Raw genomic sequence first — 26,497 nt, forward strand, 5'->3', positions numbered from 1 at the left:
GTAGTTTATGATGCCAACACATTATTCCCATGAATGATTCCTAGTAAACTGTTTATGCCAACTGCCGGTTGCTTTTGTTTTGTTTTTATGATTTATTCGATGTTAAACGAACCCTCTTAAACTATAGTTGTCTGTATGAATCAGTAATTTTCATGTTTCTAATTAAAATGTAAACAGTGTAATGAAGACATCAAGTTTTTAGGCAAATGTCTCATCCAGTGCCACTTGGGGTATGGTAATTACTGGAGCAGATCTATGGATGCTCCTGAATCCTCTACAAGTCCAGATTAAAAGCATTACTGCTAAATCTTGCCTTTTACACCAGGGAATTATGTGCTCTAACCTATTCCCAGTTTGCTTACAGATGCATATCTGCACTACCCTTTATAACTAGTCATTAAAAAAATGGAAGTTTACCACATAAATGGAGCAATTTGTGTTAAAAAACTAATACAGGATTTAAAATAAAACCTGCTTTCAAGATTATGATTACACATAACACAAAAACTCATCAACTAACTGCTCCATTAAGAAAATAAAACCGACCAAAAATCATTATATAGTTGGTATGACTGGGATTTTTATTTAAAAGAACACAATTGATATTTTAAGACTTAGAATTAAAATGATTGTTTCTCCACAATTCTTTTGTTCCACAAATTGTTGTTTTTTTTTTAAACCTGCTATTTAGAAAAATACAAAAATTAGCGTGCCTTCACGGAGAGTAAGTGTAAGTGGCTTAGATTCCTTACCCCTTCAAATGCAAAATGTGTTTGATGTGCCACTGAAAATCTTTTGTCATTTTTGTTTCCGTCTCAATGTCTGTAACTGAAATTTGTCAGAATTTATCCTAAAGCAAATGACCTCTCCTACGTATACTGAAGGAATACAAGTCCTCTCCTGCTTACAATTGTTAATTGAGCCTGTCTGCTGCAACATCTCCCCCCAACCAAATAAATCAGCATGCTTGTTTTACATATTTACTGACAAGCACTTGAATAGTCCTCTATTTTATTATAACACTGGGAAGGGGGTGTCTCCTTGAAGTAATGCATCTTCTCTTTCTTGCTGTGCTATAAGTAGTTAAAGCTGCAATCCACAGTAATATGAAGGGGTCTAAAATGCCTGGTACAAGGAGATTTTTTCCCCCATTGGACTCAAAGTCCATATTGGTATGGCCAATTTTCTTATTATTTTTACATAAATGCTAGACAAGCATGTCTGCTTTGCAAACCTGGATTGTGGAGATGAGAGTGCAGAGAGAGAGAGATTGTGTAGTAGTGGGCTATTTTACAGTCAATGTTTTATTATTAAAGTAGTATATATAAATAAATGTGTATTCCCTGTCAGGAAAATCTGATCTTAGATTGCACCAAACCATAAAACATCTGGTCCCTAAATCATAAACTCCTTAGCACAGTAAAGTAAAACGTTACATTTAGGTGTTTGCTTGAAATGTATTCTTCCAGCAATAGCAGATTAAATTAGATAAATAGTATTCTGAAGGCTAACGCTTCATACCATAGTTCTGTTCTAAATGACAAGGGTTGCAAGCAAAAGCATCACTTTTATTTAGCTTTGTGGAGGAAGAAAAAAACGCTAAAAACATTTTATTGAAATATGGATTAAGACAATGGGGAAATCCTAGCCTTCCCTCCAGTTCCGAGGCCACGCTAATCAGGTGTAATTTTTAATGAACACTAGCGGTTAGGTGCTCATTCAAGGTATTTCATTAGGAGGTTATTCATTTAAAATAAACATTTCAACCATATCAAGCTGTAACCTTTCTTGAAATGTAAATGAATGGTTTAAATGAGAAGATTAATAAAGAAGGGACGTTCCAATTCCAAGCATGGCATGCTATGTATTTTTAAATTTGTCTATGCCAGATGCTGTCAGTCAGAACAAAAAACTGTCCAAGCAGACAATCTGTGCGTCTGAATGTTGATCATGTTGGAAAGTAAAGGGGGGAGGGGGGGGAGAGTGTGTCAAGGATTCATGGTCCTTCATCTTTGCAGTAGAGCAAACACGTCTCTCAGTATAGCGACAGACAGCTGCTTCCACTTTCTAATGTGCCCTAACTTAGATCACTGAAAGAATTGTCAGCACTCAGAGAAACACACAAAGATAACACAGCCAGCTGCCATGAAGGGGGAAACAGCACAGCTCAGAAGAAATGGGATTTGTTCCATTTGCATGATGCTGGCTCCCTTGGGCCCCTTTCTTTCAAATCCAAAGCACAAAAGACAACACTTAACATATTTGCTTAAAGATGACAACCTCATGTTGATTTCATTTGGATGTAACAGTGTCAGGATTACAGATATAAGAATATATTATATCTGTAACAGAGACTGACAAATGTATCCATCAGTGAAACTGTCTGATTCATCTGCTTATACAGCCATTTTACCATCCCAAGGGTGCCATCTAAGTAGTAACTTTAGAAGACTGAAGGTCTAATTTTATTACACCACATTTCAACCTACTAAACAATATTATTTCTAAAATAGATCATTTTTATTGGAAGTCTCCCTGATGAAAAATCCAGTAGACATGGGAGAATTTATTAACTGTATGGGTCCTTTGAACTCAATATACTGCCCATTTTAAGCAACTTCCTTTATATACGGTCAAAACCTAAGATCACATAATTGAAAGTGAGTTTAACACATATGTAATAATAGTATCATTTTAATATTACAACATGGTATCTATTTTAATAATACATCATCATAGTCTGTCACTATTTGAAGAGCCCTTGCTTGGTATTCTGAAACTGTTTACTTAGACAGCTTTAATGTACACTTGCCTCAGTGTTGTGTCAATTCTTCAATAGGAACTCCATAAATAATTATTGTTCTCCAATACATTTTGGTCATCTACACAATGTGATTTTTGCTTTAAGTATACATTGGGCAGCCTAGAGGACACGTGAATGATTTAAAACTGAATAGACTACCCACGAGTCATTACAATACAGTACAGCTATGGAAACAGTGATCCAAACTGAAGTGTGCATGCGTCTATGATCCTCTTTTCTATACAGTTGTATGGATTGGCTCTTTTTCAAATCAAATGAAACAATTAGGCGATAGTTTGATTTTGTTTCCAAATGCATTTCTTTGAATTGTTAAAGGGGTTCTTCCCGCCTTCCACCCCTCCAAATGAATGTGAATAATGAAATATTGGCTACATGTGCTGCTTTGTCCAGAGGAACTCTAAACTGCTTGTTGCTATCTGCTGGCACATAAGAATTGCACTGTAATTCACTAGATTGGAGTTGTTTTGTAAAATGGAGTTAACTGCTGTACGTGGAATTTCAGCACAGCAGATGGTTACCAATCATTATTTTCAATTTGTTTAGCTTCAAGTAATGTAGGGTGGGACTGGGGGTGGGGGAGGAGGGGTTAGCACACTGGCTTTCAATAAACTAGTGCTAGGTGTTATAGCACACACACAAAAATGTCTTTCCTTCCAAACTGTAGTGAAGCTAAGAAAAAACAGATTTGATAGAAAGAAAACACACATTTTAAAGGGGCATTTACGTGTTGGTCAATCATGCCCTATTTGTGATCTAGAGTACATTTTAAATATTAGAAACGGATTGTAAAGTTTCCAAAGATAAATTGTCTCTATTCACGTCTTGCCATCATTCACGTTTAAAATCACTCTTCTGTAAGTGGCTCAGTTGTTCAACTGGAAATGGAAAAGGAACCATTTATGGACTAGTGCACATGAACAAAATTAAGCTGTAAATATCTGGGCAGGGCCATTATTGAAGTCTGGAAACATCTGGGCTGAAGCCCAAGCTAAGCCCCATTCCCACCATGTTCAGGTAATTGCTTAGATGATTTATAAACTTGCTGTTTCTATTAAAATAGCTTTAAGATAAATGAAAGCCACTGAATTTCTATGTGTGTGCGTGCGTGCGGCGGGGGGAGGGGAGGGCAGGAGAACTTCTCACCCTTCTTTAGAAAGATGCAACATTCCTGCTTCAAAGACAGCACTCACACCTTTCTAAATTCATACTAAAGGCATAATACTACAATGTGCCCATCTAGCAGGACCGGCTCCAGGCACCAGCTTAACAAGCAGGTGCTTGGGGCGGCCAAGGGAGAGGGGCGGCACCTGCGGCAATTTGGGGGCGGCAGGTCCCTCACTCCCTCTAGGAGCAAAGGACCTGCCGCTGATCTGCTGCTGCCGATCCAATCGCGCCCTTTTTTTTTTTTTGCTTGGGGTGGCAGAAATGCTGGAGCCGGCCCTGCCATCTAGTCACAACATTTTGAATTGTTTAGGGACTTAATATCTGCCTATCAAAATTCATGTTTAAGGATTTTGTTAAACACTTTTTTTTTTTACTTCTTATCAGAAATAATTTATTTGCAGCATATTCATGAGATCCATCTGATAGTCTACATACCTTAACTACCCTGATTGACTCAGTGTGCATCTCCCCAGAAATGGAATCAATACTCAGCATTGAAAAAGCAGGCTTTTGGTGAGGTTGTAGCACCTGAGATCAAGTGCTAGTTTTGACAACATTCATCGAAAATGGTTTTCAGAAAAACCTGAAGACAGGAGCCGTATTTCTGGATCTGACAGCAGCATATGACACAGTCTACCACACAGGGCTCTAAGTCAAATTGTCAAGTTCACTCCCAGCATGGGTAGTCAACATAATTGACCTTCTCCTCCACAACAAACATTTCCAAATGCACACAGGAGACAGAATTAGCATGTGGAAAGACAAGCCAATGGTTTACTCCAAGGCTCTGTGCTGGCAGTGACTGTTTTCAACCTGTATGAACTTTAAGCTCATCTAGACCCGTAAGTTCACATACATGGATGACATTTGCTTAGGCATCCAAGCATGATCATTCCCAGAACTTGAAGGCTCCCTAAAGGCAGATTTGATTAAGATAGCCAAATACTATACTTGGTTGCATTTACAATCAAGTGTGACCAAGACAATTTCAAGGGTGTTCCATCTTTACAACACAAGAGCAGACCAAGAAAAGAATGTATTTCTCAATGGGTATTACTAGAAACATGAATCCCACCCAGTCTACCTTAGAGTAACCATTGATAGATCTCTCACATATCTTAGGGTCCTGTGGCACCTTAGAGACTAACAGAAGTACTGGGAGCATAAGCTTTCGTGGGTAAGAACCTCACTTCTTCAGATGCAAGGTTCTTCAGAACCTTCACTTCTTCTTCTTGCATCTGAAGAAGTGAGCTTCTTACCCACGAAAGCTTATGCTCCCAGTACTTCTGTTAGTCTCTAAGGTGCCACAGGACCCTCTGTTGCTTTTTACAGATTCAGACTAACACGGCTACCCCTCTGATACTTCACATATCTTAACCACTTGAGGAAAACTGTGGCTAAGGCAACAACCTTCTAAGCAAATCAGCCAGCACTTCATTGAGAGAAAATGCTCAGACTCTCGGATCATCCAATTTAGCCCTCTGTTACTCTGCAGCAGAATACTGAGCTTCAAGTCCGGCTCCTTTCATCTGACATCAACTTGGTTGATACACAGCTTCATTTAACCATGCACATAATAACTGGGATGATTTGACCCACACCAGTACCGTGACTCTCCATGTTGAGCATCATCACTCCTCCACACATCCGTTATGTGGTTTATACAGCTCGAACGGTTGAGAAGATCAGGGCAAACCCACGCTACCACTATATAAAGACCTCTTCAACTACCCAACAGTACACATGTCGTCAAGGCACCCATCATGGGCTCACTTGCCCTGGCCAGATTTCTCAGTGACGTCGATATGGCATGAAGAATGGTCTGCAGCTGATGTCAGAAACCAGTCTCTTATAACTAACCAGCCCACGCATGTACCCGGCTTTGATTTGCCATGCAGCTCTTGAGTCCTTTTGAACCTATTTTGAATGCCTTCATATGTCTGTCTGTCTGTCTTTGGCCACAGCCCAATGTCACACATCATTGACAACTGACCTCTGACCAGATTGGATGGTGGTCTGAGGACTCTGCACTTCGCTGATGAGGCTGCCACAGATGAGCTTGGCAAGCTCTACATCTGATAAGAAGACCCTTGTGCCACGTGACTAAAGCCAAGATCAGCAGAGGCACTCAGGCTTGACTCTCCCCACCCCTTTGCTATGAAAGGGAAGGGACAATAGATAGGGTATTTGCCACAGGATCCTCTTCTGTTCTGGAACTCGCTCAGCCCGAACCTGTCAAGTTTCAGGGCATATTATAAAAGTTATCTATTTTACAGGGCTGCTGAGAAAGGTTGAGGGTCCTGGTTTTCAGGTGGAGCGGGATAGGCATATGCTGTCGGTGCCTATCATATATTGGCTGCTAGGCTACATTTTATTTCTTCTTTACTAGATCGTGTTGCTGGGTGATATTTTGTGATTGTAAATATAACTATTTTCAGAGCACAAGATCTTCACTGTAAAAAGACGTTTTATATTTTTTACATCTATTTAAAATAAATAAATACCCTAACTGCACTTCCAGCACTCTCCTACCACCATTACTACCTCTTCATATAGCATCCAAAAAAGCCATATGGATTAGATATGGAAAAGGGTTAAAAATGCAGTCCTCCAAGTGCTACACTTTTTCATGTTATTGAAGTTTCTATGTCATGCAGCCTATTGCACAGCCCCAACATGCAATTCTGCACTAAAAACCAAGCTGGGTTTCTAAGCATATGCAGAGGTTAAAGTGACACACACTAGTCAACTCTTAGGGGGAAAAGCACCAGATGACTCATGCTGCAGCGCCACCATTATTTCTCCAGTAAGTTAGCTATGCTTTATCCACAGATCATTAAGATGTAAAAATATGATCCAGCACTTTCCGGGATTGGGCTCTGCCTTAATAAAAGGCTTCTGCTTTCTCATGCAGCTAGTGTTATCCTTACACTGTTGATCATCCATTCACATTATGCAGCAAGGAGAACGAACACTTTACATATACGATTGTATCACACTAGGAATTCGCTAGTGAATCCTGCATGTTGTCAATTGTTGACTCTCAAAGCTATCTGTCTGACAGACCTTGGTTTAGCTTCACCTATGAAGACTGCATTTGAATTTTTTTTTTTAAATAGTGCTTTTCAAAGAGAGAGAAAGAACTGGTTGACAAAGGATTAAACGTAGGTCTCTTGACTATAGTCCAGGTGACCGACAAAATGAACCAAAGCACTCCCCTAAGCTTTTACTTCCATTCTTAGATTCTCCCTCATTCTTTATTATGCTGTCTAGAACTACATTGTGCTTCCTTATTGTTGAGATTATCTATCCAGCTTTAAATGTAAAACTGTAATGTATTCATGCAATTAACTAAGCAAAATTTGTCTATAGTAACACACTTATCTGTGTGATAACCTGGAGGGCCTAGGTTCAATCATCCACGACTGTAGATACTTTTCTCCTACACAGAGTGTGCATGCTCAAACTGAATTTCAATATGAATTGCCAAGATAACATCTAGAAGTGTTTCAGTACTAAAGTGCTGCAATTGGAAAAAAACTAGTAAGCCTTCAGTAAAGGTTATTGGCTTGGTTGGTGACTATTGTGTATGGAAGGATCAAAAAATGGACTTTTTTGGGTGGGGAAGGAGAATGGTTATTTCATGATGCCAAAGCCAAGAATCTTTTGTCTTTTTTTGTGGGTTTTTTTGGTTTGTTTGCTGACATCTCCAGGTTTGAAGGAAAACATGAAAACGAAATATTGGGCCTGAGTCTCCTCTCTCCTACACTGGTTTTGTGGCAGTTTAACTCCACTGATTTCAATGGAGCTACATCACCATAACACCGGTGTATTGGACTGGAGAATCATGGTCTCCAACTAATTATCATTTGAACATTTGATCAATTCTGATTTCCCTTAAATTCTATAACATCACTTGCTATAGCACAAATGACAGATACAAGAAAGAAAACGACATGGGGATTCACAGAGACCAAATGGATAAAGCAACACAGGATACAGGACAGCTCCTGAATTTAACCCCAGATGAACTCATTACCTAGATTTTAGTACAAAATAAGTTAACAAGTCTCAAATACCATAGGCTTGATTCATGGGGAGTATTTACATGGACAGTCCCATTGGGTTAAGAGACATCCATTAATGGTTAAGTCAGTGAAGTGATTACACCAATTGCTGATTCACCACAGTTGATTTGCTTTTTTGACCTTATAGAGGTTATTACTTAAAATAAATACATAAATACAATTACCATGGCAGGATATTTGACTCCAATATGGTATTTCTTATTTTAAGTAAAAATAGGTAATGGTAAGTATTTCTTTTTAGAAACTGTGACCGCTACACATCCATTTCTTCTTAGATTACTGTCATGTTATAAAAAAGGCACACAAATCTTATACTTAAAACAAAAGTTTTAACTTTCTAAAGCACATTGCAGTGTGCAGATCTGCATTCACTCTTGAAGGCTAGACAGAGTGAGGCTGCTGGAGCATTAGAATCCCTCTACAGGCTGGATGTCTGGCTAATTAACTTTCTGATATTTTGCAAAATGCAGCGGCAGCTACATGCATTGAATCTATGAACAATGAGTACTCTTCTTTAAGACATATATTCTCAGACATCTTAAATATTAATACTGCAAACAAAACCTATACAGGGTTCCTGTCTACTATAAATATGAACAGCACAGGAAAGCATAAATTAAAAATCCATTATTTAATCAGATCATAGGTGCTTGGGCACAGTGCCTAAAATATACAGATCATCTGGATTTCAAATGTACCTGCCACAGATGTACTTAAAAAAAAAAAGGAGATTTATTCCTATCTACTGAACAGTGACTTAGTTAAGATTCTAATTATAATATATTTAAAGTACCCCACAAAAATTATTGCTATCCACACATACAGTTCTATATAACTGTGTGTGTAGATTCCCAAGAGGCAAAAATATTTTGAAGGTAACTTTGGGGCCAAATTCTGCTCTAGTATGCACATAAAGAAATGTTATGGAGTTATTCTGTTCTTACACCAGTTGAGGATATAGCCCACAGAGTTCTTAATAACTTAGCCCCACCTGTATCTGTCTGGACAGAACTCATGACATAGATACTGTAGATAGACGGATTGATTTGTTTTCTTAAATGGTACATGACTTTTATTCTTATTATTTTACTGTTGACAGCAAGGGGATCCTATTCAGCTTCTCATGAAATAAAACTTGTTTGCCTGAAATTCTGCATGTAACCATCCACAACACCTGAAAACCCTATAACAGCAAATCAGACTACAACATAAAAGAAATGTTTCTTGACAGCAGTCATCCTAAGCAAAATGTGCATATACGTTTGATTTCTTCCAGCAATTTTCAACTAGGTAATGAATACATTAATGGCTATCCAGTTTTCATGTTATAGTCTTTTGCATAAAAAAATATTCACAAAAACACACTAGTTTGATATTCACTGATTTAAAAAAATAATAATAACAACAACTATTACCACAAAAATGCAAAAGAAAGAAAATAGTTATTTTCACCTCTAAAGGGATAGTTAAATGATAAATTAACATCATTAATGAAAACCTTACAATACTACCATACCTACCATACTTGATTTGCCTGTGGAAATTACTATTATACGACAAAGCGTATAATCTGTTCTGATTGGTGAAGGTGGGGAGAAATCAGTCGTTAACTACTACTAAATGAACAGTTTTCCAGTGCAGTTGTCTTCTAATTAAATCTAAGTGTGGAGCACAGTCACTGAGATGTGCTATAATAATTTGTTTGGGCTATATTTTTCTCCCTTTGTTTTTCCTTCTCATGCTCTTTTTTTGTTTTATTTTTTTCCTGCTTAGCAGAAATATCTTGTACCTTTTGTAAAGTGAGCAAGAAGAGTTTCTTGCAAATTCCATGCAAAGGCATATATCAGTGGCCATCCCCCTTGACCCTCTTCAGAAACGTAGCTTATCAACTTCTTAATTCTTTCTATTGACAGGTACCAGCTCAAAACCTCAGTACCCTATCCCAACCTTTGTTCCAAAAATCCAATGTTACTGATGTTGAACTAACAATAAGATAGCTAAGTCAATGGTGCAGAACAATACCCAATGGTTCTGTATTCCAGTAGTAAGTAGTTGCAGAGAAAACTAAAATTAGTCATAAGGTCTTTGCAATTTAGCTCCCAGCTACTCATAATAAAGTTACCCTATCATGAATACAACCACTTACTGGTATTCTGAAAGCTTAGCACCCAACGAGGACGTTTTTAAGTGATTGTCAGTTTTTAATCAGTTTATGATCTTACAGAAAAAAAACCTCATCTAGTTAGAGATGGAAATGATTTATTAGATCATGGAGTCTATCCCCTCTGTCATTACAGCATATAGTTTACCTGGTAGAAGATAACAGATATTAAATGGAACAGATTTAAAATGTTTATTAAAGCTAATGTTCAAAATCAAATTTACACAAGTTAAGAAGGAAGGTACTGTACATCTGGGGTCAGGCTTGAGTTATAAGAAGTTACAGGTATCAGTTACAAGGTTCACAAGATATATATATAGCACATAACCAGCACAGACCCAGATTGGGGTGTGGGAGTTTTTAAAGCGTCAGTGAATAAGTGATTTCGGGTATGCCACCCATAGAATGTGTTTAGAGTCCAAGTCAGTGTTGTTGTAGCAAATAAGTACATGGGTGGCGTGCGTCCCTTGGTTCGTCAGGGGAGGAAGTGGGTTATTTTCCCTGACCAGTAGTCTTGTTTACTCGTCCCAGTATTGACAGTGTCCCGTGATGTGCTCCGTGTAGATGTCTCTGAACCACCTGATGGTGTCGGACACCATGAGCTGTCTCATGAGCCGGGCGTAGCACCAACCGACTACACACACTCTCAGCACTGGCTCTTTGTGAGGCTCCCACGCGCCTAAGGCTCCCATGTCCAGGGCGTGGATCTGGACCTCATAGCTCTGGGCTCTTAGGGTGTCGGCAAGCAGGGTGTATATCAATACCTTCCGAGCTTGGGCCTCCTGGAAGGCTGGGGACCTGTTTTCGAAAGGCACCGTGATGTCCACCATGAGGATCTTCTGCTTTTCCTCGTTGGTCACAACGATGTCGGGTTGCTGTTGGCTGTCCATTCCAGGGATGGCGGAGTCGATGGTGATCTTCCCCAAGGACGGCGGGATGGCTTTCACCAGCCAGTTCTGGATGGTGCTGCCAGGCTCCGGAGTAGTGCTTACAACCACACAGGACGTGGGGCAGGGTCGCGTTGGGATAGCCACACTTCCTGCAGTGCTTGTCCCGGCTTCTGTGGCAGACGGCTCCGTTGGGAGGAACGCAGTTGAGCCAGACGCAGTGGACGTACCGCCAGTCAGCGAACCTGGTGAAGCTGCCCCTGGGGAGGAAGTGGTTGCTGGCGTCCCACTTGCTGGTCACCTCAAGCACCTTGCCCTGATCCACCTTCCGCTTGAGGTTCTCAGCATAGTGGCAGCAGATGGCGTCTTTCAGTGTCCTTTCCAGCATCGTTCTGGCAATCAGGGTGATAATGGTGTGATCCGAGGTCTTTATGTGTGGCACCAGTACTCCCAGCTCCCGGCGCTCCTCGCACCACTTCCAGCGGCAACCAATCCTCTTTCCTAGGCGTCTCGAGGTGTTGCGGGCCTGGGACCAGAGAGGGGACAGGTCTCCCCCCTCTCACCCGAACTCAGCTTCTGGGGAGCCACTCAGGTAAGTGAATGTTTAAAATCAAATTTACACAAGTGAGGGAAGGTACTGTACATCTGGGGTCAGGCTTAGGTTATGGGGAATTGCAAGTATCGGTTACAAGGTTCACGAGGTACATACATATCACATAACCAGCATAAATCCAGATTGAGGTGTGGGAGTTTTTAAAGCGTTAGTGGATAAATGGGCTTGGGTACACCACCCATGTAATGTATTAAGAGTCCAAGTCAGTATTGGTGTAGAGAATAAAGTACATGGGTGGGGTGCGCATCCCTTGGTTCGTCAGGGAAAGAAGTGGGTTATTTCCCTGGTCGACGTTCTCGGTTACTCGACCTGGTACTGGCGGTGTCCCGTGATGTGGTCTGTGTAGATATCTCTGGACCACCTGATGGTGTCAGACACCATAAGCTGTCTCATAGCTGGGCGTAGCATCAACTGACTCCGCATGCTCTCAGTACCAGCTCGTTGTGGGGGGTCCCATGCACCCAGGGCTCCCACGACGAGGGCGTGGATCTGGACTACGTAGCTCTGGGCTCTCAGAGTGTCAGCCAGCTACACTTGATGTGTCGGTAGTGATGTGTATGAGACTCCATAGAACGCACTGGCCTTCAGATGCGCAGCATACTCTTCCTGCATTTATTAAATTTCAAATATAAAAGGTTTTCACAATGGGTGGGGGAAAGCAGGGAAAGTAACAGAATTGCTTTGAAAGAAATGGAGAACTCCCATTTTGCAAAGATTGCTCTACATCAGCCAGGCTTAAATAATGGTATTGCAAATTGAGGCCCAGGGAAATTGGGGACATATAAACAAGCTTTGTCATTCACACCCCAAACGGTTTGGGGGGTATTTTAATTTAAAATGTCTGTAAATCTAGATCATGGGTTAAACTATTTTGTTCCCTTTCTTGTGCCACTCGAGCTGATCCAGTGCTCATGCCAAAAACAAGTTCATTTTTAGCTCAAGAGCAAAGTGACAACTAGTTAAAATGCCAATTCGCCTTGTAAAAATAAATAAATAAATAAATAAAAAAGTGCTGCTCACGCTGGTATGCTACTTTTACTTAAATCAACCACTTCAGTATTGTAAAAAAATAAATAATAAAAATTAAAAAAAAAAACACAATACTAGGTTTAAAAGAAAAGGAAAAGGAGGGCATGAAGTCACTTGAGGAGATCTAACCTTTCCAGTGTAACAGCATAGCTAATTATTTGGTTGCGATTTAAAAAATATTTCAATATCACTAGACACTATTATCTGTACGTACAGCAACCACATGGAATAATGAAGGAATCACTTCTTAAAGTCTTTAAAATGGGGGGAGGGACATGGATGTGGATTTATATACACACAAACACACACACCATTGTGTAATTGTCTGTAAAGAGCTTGGAAACAGCTCACCTCTTCCAGATGTATGTCAAGATCCTAGGGTTACTTTCTCACAGCTACAAGGTTTCAATACAGAAACCAATTCACTCTAACCTAACTCATTTCTGATTATTATTAGAAACTCATTATTTTAGGCCATTTATCTTTGTAGTAGTTATGCACCATTAAAGAGCACAATGCCCGTAATTGTTTAAAAAGGAAGAAGTAAAACCAGGAAAAGTTTCTGCAATTAGAATATCATCTTTTTAATGTTTTGCTAACTAGCTGCAATATTTAGGTTTATAAACCAAACCACACTTCCTGAATTACAGTCAGCTTTAAACACTCACTGTAAGTTCATCTAACAACAAGGGCATTTGAGTTCTGCTTTTTAGCTCTGCTTTTTACATCCCAAAAACTAGGAGTCAAATTCTCCTCAGAGTTCCACTGAGAAAACCCCATTTGTGGCATGTCAAGATAGGTGCATCTTATAAATCAAGCCAAAAACTTTTCAAGTTCTGATTTTGGAATGCTCTACTTGAGCCATCCAAGGCCTGGTTTCCAAGGGCATTGCAAACTGCCAACTCCAAATGAAATCAATGGAAGCTGAAGGAACTCAGCAAGTCTGATAAAGGCAGCCAAAATCAGAGGCCCAAATTGCACTTCCTAAGTTAACATGAGACAACATCCCATGAAACTCAGAGGACTCCATGTTTGGTGAGGGAGAGGGAAGAATCAAACTGTACCTAATCAAAACCAAGACAGAAGGGTGCACTACAAATAAGACCATTTTTAACCAGAGTTAACTATAGCAATAGTTTTACTATAACTAATTTAAGGAGCGGATGTGCCTTTGAGAAATATATATTCTGCTAATTACTTGAATGAAGGACTCAGTTGACACTATTTTCCCTTTACTTAAGTCCGATTTTGAAAATTGCCATTATTCTATATGATATAAATGACGTTGTCCAGTGCGTGGAAGATATATCACACTATAACCCCTTCAACTTGAGTTAATAGTTCAAACCATATAAGCCTACATTAATAAGGTTACAGTTGCTAAAAAAAATCATCTGCATAAACATATTCATGCACAATTTGCATTAGATATATTTGATCTAGATCATCTAAATCAAGGGTTTGTCAATTCAACTTGCTATACAATCCCAATTTAAAAAAAAGACACTGTATATTAAAATTTGCCTGTGAGATGGCAGTGTCATTGACAGATTTCTTATCAACAGACATGCCAAATCCTGAAAGGTGCTGAGTATCTACAACTAAAGCCAGTGGGATTTGCAGATGTTCAGCATTTTGAAGGTTTTATACAAACAGCAATGCCATATGCGTTAATCTGAAAACGGGCTGAAAAATCTCAACACCAGCATTATGGTACAGTACTAGCTCAATTAGCATTACTGCTGAAGTTGTGAAAATGAAGAATGAAAAAACCTTGTACATTTTACACCTATGACAAAACACTGTGAGGCACAGTGTTGTGAAATGTTAAAAAAGCAGTGTTGTTAACAATGACAAGATAGTTACATCAACAGTTTCCAAAATATATTTATGCCTTTCCTTTATTAAAATACTTAATTAAGATTCATCAACAACCCTCTAAATAGATGTAAACGATTATTTAGTTGGTAACTTTAAGACAGAATACCTATACAGTTTTTATATTAGTTTCAAGTGTGTGAGTATATATGTGTATATTTTCTGCAGTGCTTCATTAACCGTGATAAATACACAAAAGCAGATTTTATAAAATTATAGAAATGAAAATAAATTAAACAATGACCCTTAACTGCATAGTTAGTAAGTGGTTTATAGTCTGCTCCCATATTCAAAGTATTTGTCTTGCAAGTTCAGAACTTTAGTGATTTTCTGATTGAATTGCTGAGAGAAACAGTTCACTCATTTTCTATTATTTTCTCATGTTTACAGAAATGTTAATCTGATTCTGCATTTGTGAAGGACACAGTGCATTCATTTAATTTTGAATTTATGTCTTACTCAATTATGTACATAAAGCAATCACGTAAATTAAAAATTCCTCCGCAAACTCCACATAGATCTTTAAATAATAAGATAAATAATAATAAAAATAAACAGAATATTGTTTGTTGGCTAATTTCATAGAAAGTACTAGACCTGATCTATATATTTATTTACCTTCTAGAGATACACATAAGATCCCAACTGTGCTGATTTATACAGCAACATTACACTATTTCTTTTAGATTCCCATATATGTGAGTAATCAATGGAAATAGAATTTTATTAATAATTAGGCCAATAAATCAAGAATTTATTTTTACAATTCTGTATACAGTATATGGTCCACAGAAGGCCAACAACAAGGGATTCAAAATAGGATCAATTCTTTTCCTTTTCAGATACAATCTTGTAATTTCTAAGTACTGGAGGACATAAAAGAATAGTTACTTCTATGAGCTCTTTTGATATGTCTCTTCATGGTGGAGCCATCCATGAGTGATGGGAGATATCTCTTTTGAAAATAAATGGTGCACCTTCAAGGTGTGTTCAGAAACATTCTTGCTGGACCTTCCAGTGTGTCTCAGTTTTGACTTGAAAAGGATACAGTACTTTATTTTTAAATCTGTTTCAGGTATCACAATGTGATACCTTATATCAGTCAATACCTGCAAACCTTGTTCTCCCAGCCTAGACTAAATGTTGCTTTCTACACGTCAACACAGGAGGCTGAAATAATTAGGTTGGTGAGGAGAGGATGGGGCAATTTAGAATGGGTGGTGACAGTAGCCTAACAAACTAAAGTTCACACTTTTAACATGACATACTGAAGGGTTAATGTTACTGCATATAAAGGTTACCTTTCCTCCATAAGCATAGCTGTCACACACATTTATATGGCAGCACTATCAGTTCACAACAGTCAAAATGTCAATACAGATACTATTGTAAAAGACTGATTATATTTGTGTATAACCCTCTTTTTCCGTCACACCGTCTGTTGTCACACAGCAATATAAAACAATTGTTGGAACCCCCTCCCCCTTCGATCTATAAGCCGTAATACACGTATTTTAACATAAGCTGTAGTATGCACAAATGTCAATGTAGAAATAAACAGCTCTTTTAACTTGATTAATTAAGAATTAAAACTAATTGCATAAACCCTTCTGTCATTCATTAATGATACCCATTTGCTTGCATTCTGGGATACAGGAGACAAGTAGAGAAGATAAACTTGCTGAGAAGGGAAATGATGAAGTCATTTACAATATCTTAAAAGGGGGGGACACAACAAAACTCCAAAATATATCAGGAAGAAGCACCTTTAAGTGACAGTTTGCAGTTATTACTGGGAATACTTATGCAATCTATCCCCAACTCTCCCCCCATAAATATATAATTTTCAACTTCCATTAGAATTAGTAGGAGTTACAAATGTATATCAAATTTATTCCTAGGTATTTATCAAAGAGATCATACAAAAAAAGTTTAAATGCAATGTAAGAAACAACAATCTTAGATGACCAAGTTCCATTGAGTGCATGCTCTCACTGCTAGAGTATGAAAGCAAACAACATGCACGTTGCTGAAACCCATTTGTCACCACCAAACTATAATCAGGTTGCATGTGCATACATTCCAAAATATTGCACAAAAATTGTTGGATGCAGTGGCAGTGTATGCCACCATTCATTGCGAGGCACGGTATGTATATAAGGTGAGCTGTGAAACAAGCATATGAAACCTAAATAAACCATTTGTTTTAAAAAACAGACCATAGGAGGATTGATTATATGTTCAAAATAGAATATGAAAAGGTTACAAAAATAGCAACACTAATTACAAGTGGGGCAAATGAACCTCCATAGCCAAAAATGTACTGCTATACTGAAATAATCTGGTTAATATCTATTTCACAGTAACAATTTGGTATTGTAATAAATTAGATTCAGACAGTGCTAGTATTTGGTGTACTGTATCTTAAAGCACATAAAAACTGTATTCACAATTTAATAATATCAAAAATTGCTACTTCAGCAATGTATTAATATGGGCTTTTGGATTATGTACTTAAAAACACGCTATTTTTAAAAAGATACATATGCAATTGGTATGACACTAATATATATATCATTTTTAAATATAGCTGAGACGGAGATGAGTTTTTTTTCCGGTATGTAAAACATTTTAAATTGAAATATCATTAAGTTTTATTCCTGTACTTAAACAAAGGAAAAAAAATGTTTTGGGCTTCCTATTATACAAACACTAAATAGGCACAGTAAGAAATGTTACAGATCTGATTACAAATTGTTTAGTGTTGTTGAAGTAGATTGACAGGTATAGCTACTAGTACCTTATGAACAAATGTGTATATTGTCATTTTCATATTATCTGCCAAATACATCAGAGCAACATAATTCTGTACAAAAAACAGAAAAATTCAAATTCTCATCACCGCAGCCCAACTGCGAGTAATGTTAATCCAGAGTGCTTTCTTCGGGTTAGAGTATTACTTTCTGATACTCCTCATATCCTAAAACTGAACATTTTAAATCTAATTTCCCTCCCAATTTCTGGAGTCTGTGCTATCCCAAATCAGACATCTAGATCTCCTTTCACTATTATCCTCAATGGTCAAAAAGTTGGTCTTACTAACATCAACAAGTATTTACAGATCATAGAGTTAAGGCACCATACTAGTTTGTAGGTTACTGCAAATATAGATCTCCCTCTAGGAAACACAGTATACACACTCTCTTTAATGTGCCGATTGTGCAAGGTGCTGAGCACCTCTTTTAAGAGGCTGAGAGACCTAAACCTCCTGTGGCCTCTCAGCTGGTTTAGGGCACCTTGAAGGCTCAGACTTTGTATTTGTAGAATTTAGGAATATAGCATATTGCAGCTGGATTTTTTTTTCTTCTGTTCTTCTGTTTTAGCCACTATCTTTAAGGATACAGATTAAAGTGGGGACGATATTTGTGATGTTTTGGGATTTAGAGAGCGAACGTGCAAAAATGAATGCTTGCAAGAATTTGGAAGCAACAGATATTTTTGTGCTTATATTTCTCACTCTCACAACCTTAAAATAGGGTAAAAGGTCAGATGCCATGTTGAAATGGAATCAAATACTCTAGTAATGATTTTCAACTTGAAAGACATTCCATCACCTAGCTCTATTTATTGGGACTTTTTATTTTTTACTTAGAGAAAATTCCAAGCTTATTCCCATCCTAAATTCCCCAAAGTGATCTTATAAGGAAGATAATGTTTCACTTAAAGGATACTATCTCTAGCAGCAAGAGTTTAATATGCTGAAACAATATCAGGGATATGCAAACCTGAATTTACAGTTCTTAAAGTTACCTTTATAATTATACATTTTGGATCAGATGCTTATCTAAAATTCCATATATTTTAATATAACAGATTTCAAAAGGAGCTTTCAATAGGTCAAAATTGGTATTTTTATTTAAAAAACAGTGGGCCAGATCCTCAGGTCCTTTGATGCCAATCTATACAAACCAAGAATCTGGCCCAATAGCCACATTTTCAGTTCAAAGTTATGACTGTGAAAATTAGACTATTATTTTGTTTCTCATATGCTTTCTCAATAATAAAAAGGACTCTGAGTTAATATATTTCAGATTCTTCTAGTGTTGTCTTTATGCCTTTTACTTATCAGTGACTAATCAAGTATTCTCGATCAACTGTATACCTCAATACCTCATAAATATTTGCAGAACAATTTTCTCCAATCACAAAAAAATCAATAAATCAATGTAAAATTCCAGTAATTTAATTTATCAACTCCATGGTAATAAATCTGGCACTTTATAAAAGTATTATGTGAAGTTTGTTCTCTTAAGGGATATATTGATTGAGGGCAAAAAGCCAAATATATTTCTATTATTAGATCTGAGACTGCTACATTAGACCAGCATGTTAAAAACAACATACAAGTGTTTCACACACACAGCTCTCATGCTGATTTTGGACCACCAAAACCATTCCTAACAAGCAGATTAGCTGATTAATTGATGATTAAGACTGCAGAAGATCAGTCATTACATCTGGCACTTCTTGTATGCATACATGTGTTTAACTTATTGACAGTAAGCATTCAGAATGATTTTCATCTTGAGACTCCCTTTTAAAAGCACATGTAGGGCATATAGTCAAAAACTGATCTTTAACTATTTTCATGCACCATAAAATAGTCTAAGTTGGAAAGTGAGGTTTTGAAGTTCAAGCTTTGCTACCTGAAACTACACATGATGAAAAATTCAATAATTGTACTGTTAATAATTAAAAGATGAACAACATCAGAAGAGGATTGCAGCTGTATGCAACTGCTAATGAAACCCACATAAAAACCACAGACAACGATCTCATTGTTATTACAGTACAAATCTTAAAATGTTGTGGGGTACAAATGTATAATCGATGCAGGAATTTTTCTTCATTAATTTTTTTACACTGTGTTTGTAACATGAGCAAGTAGTTGCAAAAGAGTTTGTGAAGTTCCATTTTTTACTGATTGGTATAAAAAAATGCTACCTTTAGATGTACATCAAGAAAAAATAGAAAGAAAACACTTTTGACTCAACTCAAAAGTCTTTAAAAATCAACAGCTAGTGATTAAAGATTGTCTTTTTCGCTGACAATTGTGTGAGCAAAATATTAATTAAAAAAATCTTTCTATGCTACTACAATTCGGACAGCAGATATTCCTGTATTTCACAGATGTTCCAATGGATAATATAAACAACTGTACTGTACGTATCTTGTTGGGGGAGAAAGGGGGGGAAAACACCAGGTTTGTGTAGGAGTCACATCCTGTTACAAACATCAAACAACAATGAGGCTTTATTACCATGCTATTATTCCATCATATCAAACATGATTAATTAGCAAGTATAACACTCACCAAAACTCCCACCACGCTTCTGTTTGCTGCCTATTTGCAAATGGAGCTATATGGAATATCAAGCAGCCATAAGCAGCATTAGTCTCACTTATTGGAGGCGGGAGGGGGAGGAGAGAGAAAAGGCAAGAGAGAGAAAAGGTCAAAGTGCCCTATTTACTTTACCCCAAAATAATGATATTTTTAAAATACCTATGTAGGAACTTCCTTGATAATCTGTATAACTTCATGCACAATGAAGTAAAGAAAAAAGTTGAAAACAAGTTAGTTGACGTACAGTTCATTCAATCATTGAAAATAAACTGGATAGGTACTTTGAATGTACAGTTATTGCAGTTTTAAATAAAAATACAGTACTTCAGCTAGAACGAAAATGTGGCTCACATAACAAAATATGTCAGCAGAAAGAAGGTGAAAAGGGGGAAGATAAATTTAAGAAGACTCCTAGTATGTTGCAAGCTATGCCATCCAAATGCCACTTTACTTGCCATAAAACACTTTGGCAGTAGGAGAAACTTTACATTATGGGAGATGTGAGGAGGATGACAAATACAGCATGAGAAACACAAAATTGAAATGAAGGCAGAAAACTGGGATTTGTTTTTTTTCCATCAAAACTTTGTAAACAGCACCACAATAGCAACAAGGAAAAGGTCTTTCAGTTTGAAAGCAACAGATGCACTACTGAGCAAGAAAGCATGCCTGATAAAATGTATGAACATACAGACAAGTTTTTATAAGTATGAACATAAATGCACGTGCCACACATTCAAAGTTAAAGTTTTATTATGGAAAAAAATATGACGAATATCTGATATCTCCTTATTTTCCTCGGTTCTGTACCACAATACAGTAGTTACAAAATTTTGGTTTTGTCATACCCAGAGAGAAGTGATTTTTAAATTTATATTGGTCCTAGTCTCTTTAGCTTTTTCAGTTTTATAAATTTAGAATTAAAAAAAAAAAAAAAAAACATCAAAGCAGTTTCCACCTCCAATCTAACTTTTAGAGGATCAATGTGACAAGTCACTGCTTGATAGATGTTTCTCTTGATAAACGACTTGTTCAAAAGAGACATTGTAGTTTTCATTTCCTGACCACAAAACACTTTTAATTTGCAACAGCAGAGCTGCTCGAGTGTGACTAGTTCCCACTTTCCAGCCTTTCAGGTTTGTGGCTGTGTCAGGCCACATAATTGGGCAAAACAAAAACTAGAAAGGAGGTGCATCTGCTGGCAACAATAATTGTATCAAAACTTTTCTTCAGACATGTAACTGATAATATTTCATTTAAGAGTGGGCTTTAAAAACAAACAACACACAAACTAGCTAAGATTTTCTAGGGAACAAAGCACATCTTAAAATATTTACCTAAACGCCTTAGAATATACATAACTGCCTAGCACTACTATGTTTATTGCATATTTCTCTTATTATTATTATTACTACTACTATCATCCGGGAATCACATTGAAACATCCACCTGTCCACACCATCCAATTTCAGCTCTGAGCATACAGTCCGATTCCCGATTTAAAATTTATAAATGTAATATCCTCCTCATCACAAGCAGCAGTCCAATCTGCTCTGAATATATATTACAGCTTTAACATCACAGAGGGAAATTTCCCATCTGGCAATCACATTCGCTCCAACAGCTCTAGGAGAAGGAGGAAAAAAAAAAAAAAAAAAAAGCTTTGTCCCCCTCTCGCTCCTCAAAACATTTCTCAGGGCAAATTATGTGCATCTGAAATAAACAGTTGCCTTATTGATTGCTTTAAAGTCAACAAGTTCCAAATGCAAAATTCAATTAGATCATCCCCATTGTATAGCAGTCCAGCATATATGTGTATATATACACATATATATATACACACACAGAGTCACCTACAGCGCCAAAATAGGAGTGTACATTGTGCAACTGCTCTCTCAATCCCTTTCTTGCATTCAGATGCGTTATTACGAGAGATCAACCACCACACACTCCAGATTCCCTCTTTCCCCGGTGTTCTCTCTATCCTTATTTGTTACTATCACATGCTATTAAAAGTCAGCATATCTCCCCACCACCACCCTTTGCTTGTACAAAATAGATTAATAGCTGTTTCTGTTGCTAGTTCTCTAGTCTTAATTGCATATCTGGAAGTGTACATACTGCACCGCAACAAGGTCTATTGAAATCCCCCATGCTCCATTTTATCTGACTTTTTTGGGGGGGGTGGAGGGGGGGGCAGATGGGACTGCTGGGGGGTTGAGAGTGAGAGGTTTAAAAAATTAAGTCAATTTGAGCGCCTGATTATTTCATTCTATTAGACGTTAACAATAAAGCAATGACAGCCAGACACATGTACACTAGCATAAAATATCCTGCTCATCAACGACAATAAACAATCGATCACAACTGTATTTTTGTTTTGTTTACATGCAAACCATTTCCTCCCCCATCATCAGCTAAAACCTGCGGGAACTGATTACGCCTAAAGTGGGGAGAGATCAGCTGGAGTTCAGAGAAACAGTCAATAATATCATTAGTTTGAAATAGAAAAATACTGTATTTCAGCCGTGTGTATGTGTATATACAGAGAGACATATAGGTGTGTGTGTGGATTTGTTACTAAGCATTTTTCCTTCTCCAGTCACTGAATTTTACTAATTTACATACTATTTGAGTTCGGTGGTGTTTATAGTGCACTGCTAGTACCATGCAACTTTAGGTTTACAACTGAGATCAATACAATGGACAAACTAATTCTAAAATCAAAGAAGAAATGTTAGCAAGAAAAAATGCTTATTTACACAGTTGAAAATTTACCATTAAACATTTGGTTTATTACTAGTCATATTCACATGCAAATTCCTCAGTGCTTTATCATGCTATTTAAATTTGTCTTTGCTATTTAGATGCAAAGGAAGTAGATCCCAAAACGGACATACCATAAACACTGGTGCTACTGATCATTTCTTGCTGGCAGCACAAAAAGCTGAATTGGATTTTTCACAAGCAGGAATTCCAAAGGTTGCTTTTCATTAAAGCCACTTTTCCTCTCAGCTATCAAATGTCACTGCCTTGAAACGTGGGCCCTTTCGTCAGGTATTCATTTAACCTACATGCATATAATTAAGTGGGAAAGCAACATCAACAAAAAGGGGATCTCAGATCACAAGAGAAGAAAGAAAGGGAAAAAAAGCACATGACCAGGAATGCAAGTCCATGTCAATTTCACTCACTCCCATTGAAACTAACAAGAGCTCCAGGGAGGATAGTAATAGGATCAGTGGATTGTATATACCATTAAATTATACATCTTTCTCTCCGTTCCAAGCCAACAATACGCCCACCACGCTGTACCCCCTCCAAGATGATGTGCTTACATTTTACTGCAACAGCTCCTCTGACATAGTGATGTCCCCCCAGCTAAGATTTAACCCCAACTTTTGTTCTACGAGATTCTTATTTGCACTTATTTACTTAGAAGTAAGTTCCCTGAGAAAGCGTAGTCCCACATTACCTGCACTTTATTATGTTTAATACAACTTAAAAATAAATCAATTAGAGGAAGGAGGTTGGGAAGGATCTTGCAATCGCGAACTCTTAATCTCCCTACTATTGTTGGCAATGATCAAGAAGGGAAAAAAAACATGCACTGCAATTGTATATCTGTACTTTCCAGACTACAATTAGGAAAGCAGGCTGGAAATATTTACTATATTAAACGATTGCAAATTAGATTAAATATTTAAGGCACAAGCAGGCGATTTTAAAAATATATATATGTCTGTGTTGGATAGCTTTAAGATTAATTTTTTTTTTTAAAAATGATCGCTGGAAAAATGCAAAGGATCGTCTTACCTGCAGGTTTGGTACGAGAACGCGATAGGTTAGAGTAGCATCGATCCACTGTGTTTGCTGATGAATAGGGGCTCGGGTTAAGTGAAGGTGCCTATGATTTGAAATCATTCCAAGTTTTTGAAGGGAAGACTGACTGCAGCCTCTGCCATGTTGGAATTTCAAACCCAAAACAGCTGCTTTGCAAGGAGCCAGCATGCCAGCAGCTGGACGCCTGCGCAGAGCGCCGCCGAGCCAAATTCAAATCACTTTCACACTAAGAGCCAAAGATCAGTTTTCAAAGGGGCGAGGGGGAGACACGCAAGAGATTCATGTGCAGGGAGAGCTCAATGGCTGCGCTGCACAGGGCCGTGGCTGCACAGGTCATGTTACATGGCAGGGGCTGCTGCCGCTTGCAGGGGAACACGCAAACACGGGCTGGAGGTGGCCGGGAGGTCATGGCAAAGCAGCCCGAGCGCTCTCACTCTCTTTCCTCTGTGGCAGCGGGGGAAGCGGGAACTAAATGAGTTGGGATCCCCACTTCCATCCCTAGCCCCTGCCTCCCGCCGCAGCAATGTTCCTAGAGCCGTCTCCCGCTCAGCAGCACTGTCTCCATGTCCCACCCCATCCCCCAGCGGCAGCAGCAGCGACTCCCGAGCTCCCCTCCCCCTCCCCTGAGCAGCGGCAGTGTCTCCAGTGTCTGCAGCTGCCCCTCAGCAATACCCTCTGATCAACAGAGTTGGTGGGCGGCATGACAAGCTGTGGCAGGGTGACCGAAGTGTTAGAGAGGGAGAAGATTGAAGGGGAAAGGTTCAGTGGGCAAAGGAACTAAGGGGGCCCCATGGCAGTGCCCAGCATGGGTTTGGGGGAAAGAATGAAACAATATTTTTTAAAAAATAAAAATGCTCTGCTTCTTCCACCCCACTCCCTGGTGCTGACCAGCTGGGGCTTGGCATCTCCATGCTCCTGCCTGTCAACTGTGATTTCTCAGCCTTTCTTCCTCTGGTCTTAGCGCCAAACACACACAGACAGGCACACACCCTTCTCTCAGTCCTCAGCCCAAGAGGTCTCTCTCTCTCACACACACATGCCCAGTTCTGGAAGAATAAGCACAGGGTGGGAAGGCAGACGGTCCTCAGTTCTGAACCTAGCTCTGCCACTGACTCAATATATGGCCTTGGGCAAGTCCCTTCACCTTTGTCTCAGTTTCCCCATCTATTAAATGGGGATGGTGATACCTACCCAAAGAAGCGGTGTGAGGATTAATTAGTCAACGTTTGTATAGTGTTTTGAAGATGTAAAGTGCTATAAAAGTACTAAGAATTCTAATTCTCCTCTCTCCAGCCAAATTCATGCCTGTGCCCATACTCCACTCAGCAAATGGATGAAGTGAGACACTCAAGGCTTTATGCCATCTTCACATTTCCCTTTTATGAAGTTATGCCACTGCAGCTGCACTGCTGTAGCGCTTCAGCATACACACTACCTATGCCAATGGGAAGGGTTCTCCTATCAGAGTATGTAAGACACTCCCCAAGAGGCGGTAACTAGGTCAACAGAAGAATTCTTACATCAAACTAGTGCCGTCCACCCGGGAACTTAGGTCAGTTCAACAACACCACTCTGGGGTGGATTTTTCATACCCATGACCAACCTAATTTTCTAGACCAGGCCTCAGGAGTTGCCTCAACTTGAGCCCAGCTGTCAACACCTTCTATCCGACAAGCAGAAACAAACGAGGCATAGGAACACCCCATCCACACTTCCTTTCTCCAGCACATCCCCAGCAGCTTCAGTGGAATGGCACAGAACCGGCTGCTGGGAGGAATCCGCCACATGATTCTTAGGATTGCTTTCCAACCTCTTTAGGCTGGCAGACCAGGCATAACGTGGCCAAACACCACAAGTCAGGCTCTCTCACAAACACTCAGTTCTATTCCTATCAATCTCTCACATAAAACACTCTTCTCTCGTATACCCACACGTATCTATGTTTTTCTCCTACTCTCACAAACCATTTCCCCCTCCTCTTTCTCTTGCTAACACATACAATCCCCATCTCTACTCACACTCACCATGACAGGAGGGATTCCACAAGGACAATCTTCATTCCTGCTCCCAGAGCTGGGGAATTTAGGACTACAAGAGGATCTTTATCTTCTTCTGTGCTAGTGAGGAGGCAGACCCTGCCCCTGCCCCCCTGTTCTGGAGGAGGTAGGGCACATGGTTGTCCCTGGTTAGTTATACTCCCCTCTCGCTGATCCTGAAAGTGGTGTAGAGATGCTATGGGTGGATCTTCATTGCTTTCAGACCTGGAGGAGTTCGATCAGATATTCAAAGCAAGAAGACAAGATGTACTGTGTGACATGGGAGTGGACAAGAGCGGTGGGGAGGGATAATTTTTGCTGGAGAGTGAGGGAGGTGCATCCAGTCGGAGTGATGGCATCTTAGAGAAAGCTTGCTGTTCCTCTTTGTGCCTTTCCTGCAGCAGCACACCAGGTCTAGGAGCAACCGTGAAGCAGATGCAGAAAAACAAGGGAGGCCGAAGTGAGATTTCTGATTTTCTTGGGAACCTGCATTCCCTAATTCCTGGGGAAGGTGTGGGGATGGAGATTCCCTAAGGTGGAGAGACAAATGACAGGGTGGCAACATATGAC

General features: G+C 38.9%; 1 protein-coding gene across 3 annotated transcripts in view; it reads right to left on the reverse strand.

Annotated features, from left to right (window-relative positions):
* Nucleotides 1-24,488, reverse strand: part of FIGN (fidgetin, microtubule severing factor) — a 111,696-nt gene extending 87,208 nt beyond the window's left edge. Inside the window, exons 1-2 of one of the 3 annotated variants that reach the window (XM_008178441.4) lie at nucleotides 23,865-24,488; nucleotides 22,949-23,118 (exon numbers count right to left, since the gene is read on the reverse strand). In XM_008178441.4, coding sequence (XP_008176663.1) covers nucleotides 22,949-22,973 — 25 coding nt within the window. In that variant the 5' untranslated portion in view covers nucleotides 22,974-23,118; nucleotides 23,865-24,488. The remainder of the gene's footprint in view (nucleotides 1-22,948; nucleotides 23,119-23,864) is intronic. The other 2 variants (XM_065561773.1, XM_042860784.2) reach the window with 2 other exon arrangements.
* Nucleotides 24,489-26,497: the final 2,009 nt, after the last annotated feature.

Source organism: Chrysemys picta, chromosome 11 (genome assembly GCF_011386835.1).
Source record: "Chrysemys picta bellii isolate R12L10 chromosome 11, ASM1138683v2, whole genome shotgun sequence".
Taxonomy (NCBI): Eukaryota; Metazoa; Chordata; order Testudines; family Emydidae; genus Chrysemys; species Chrysemys picta.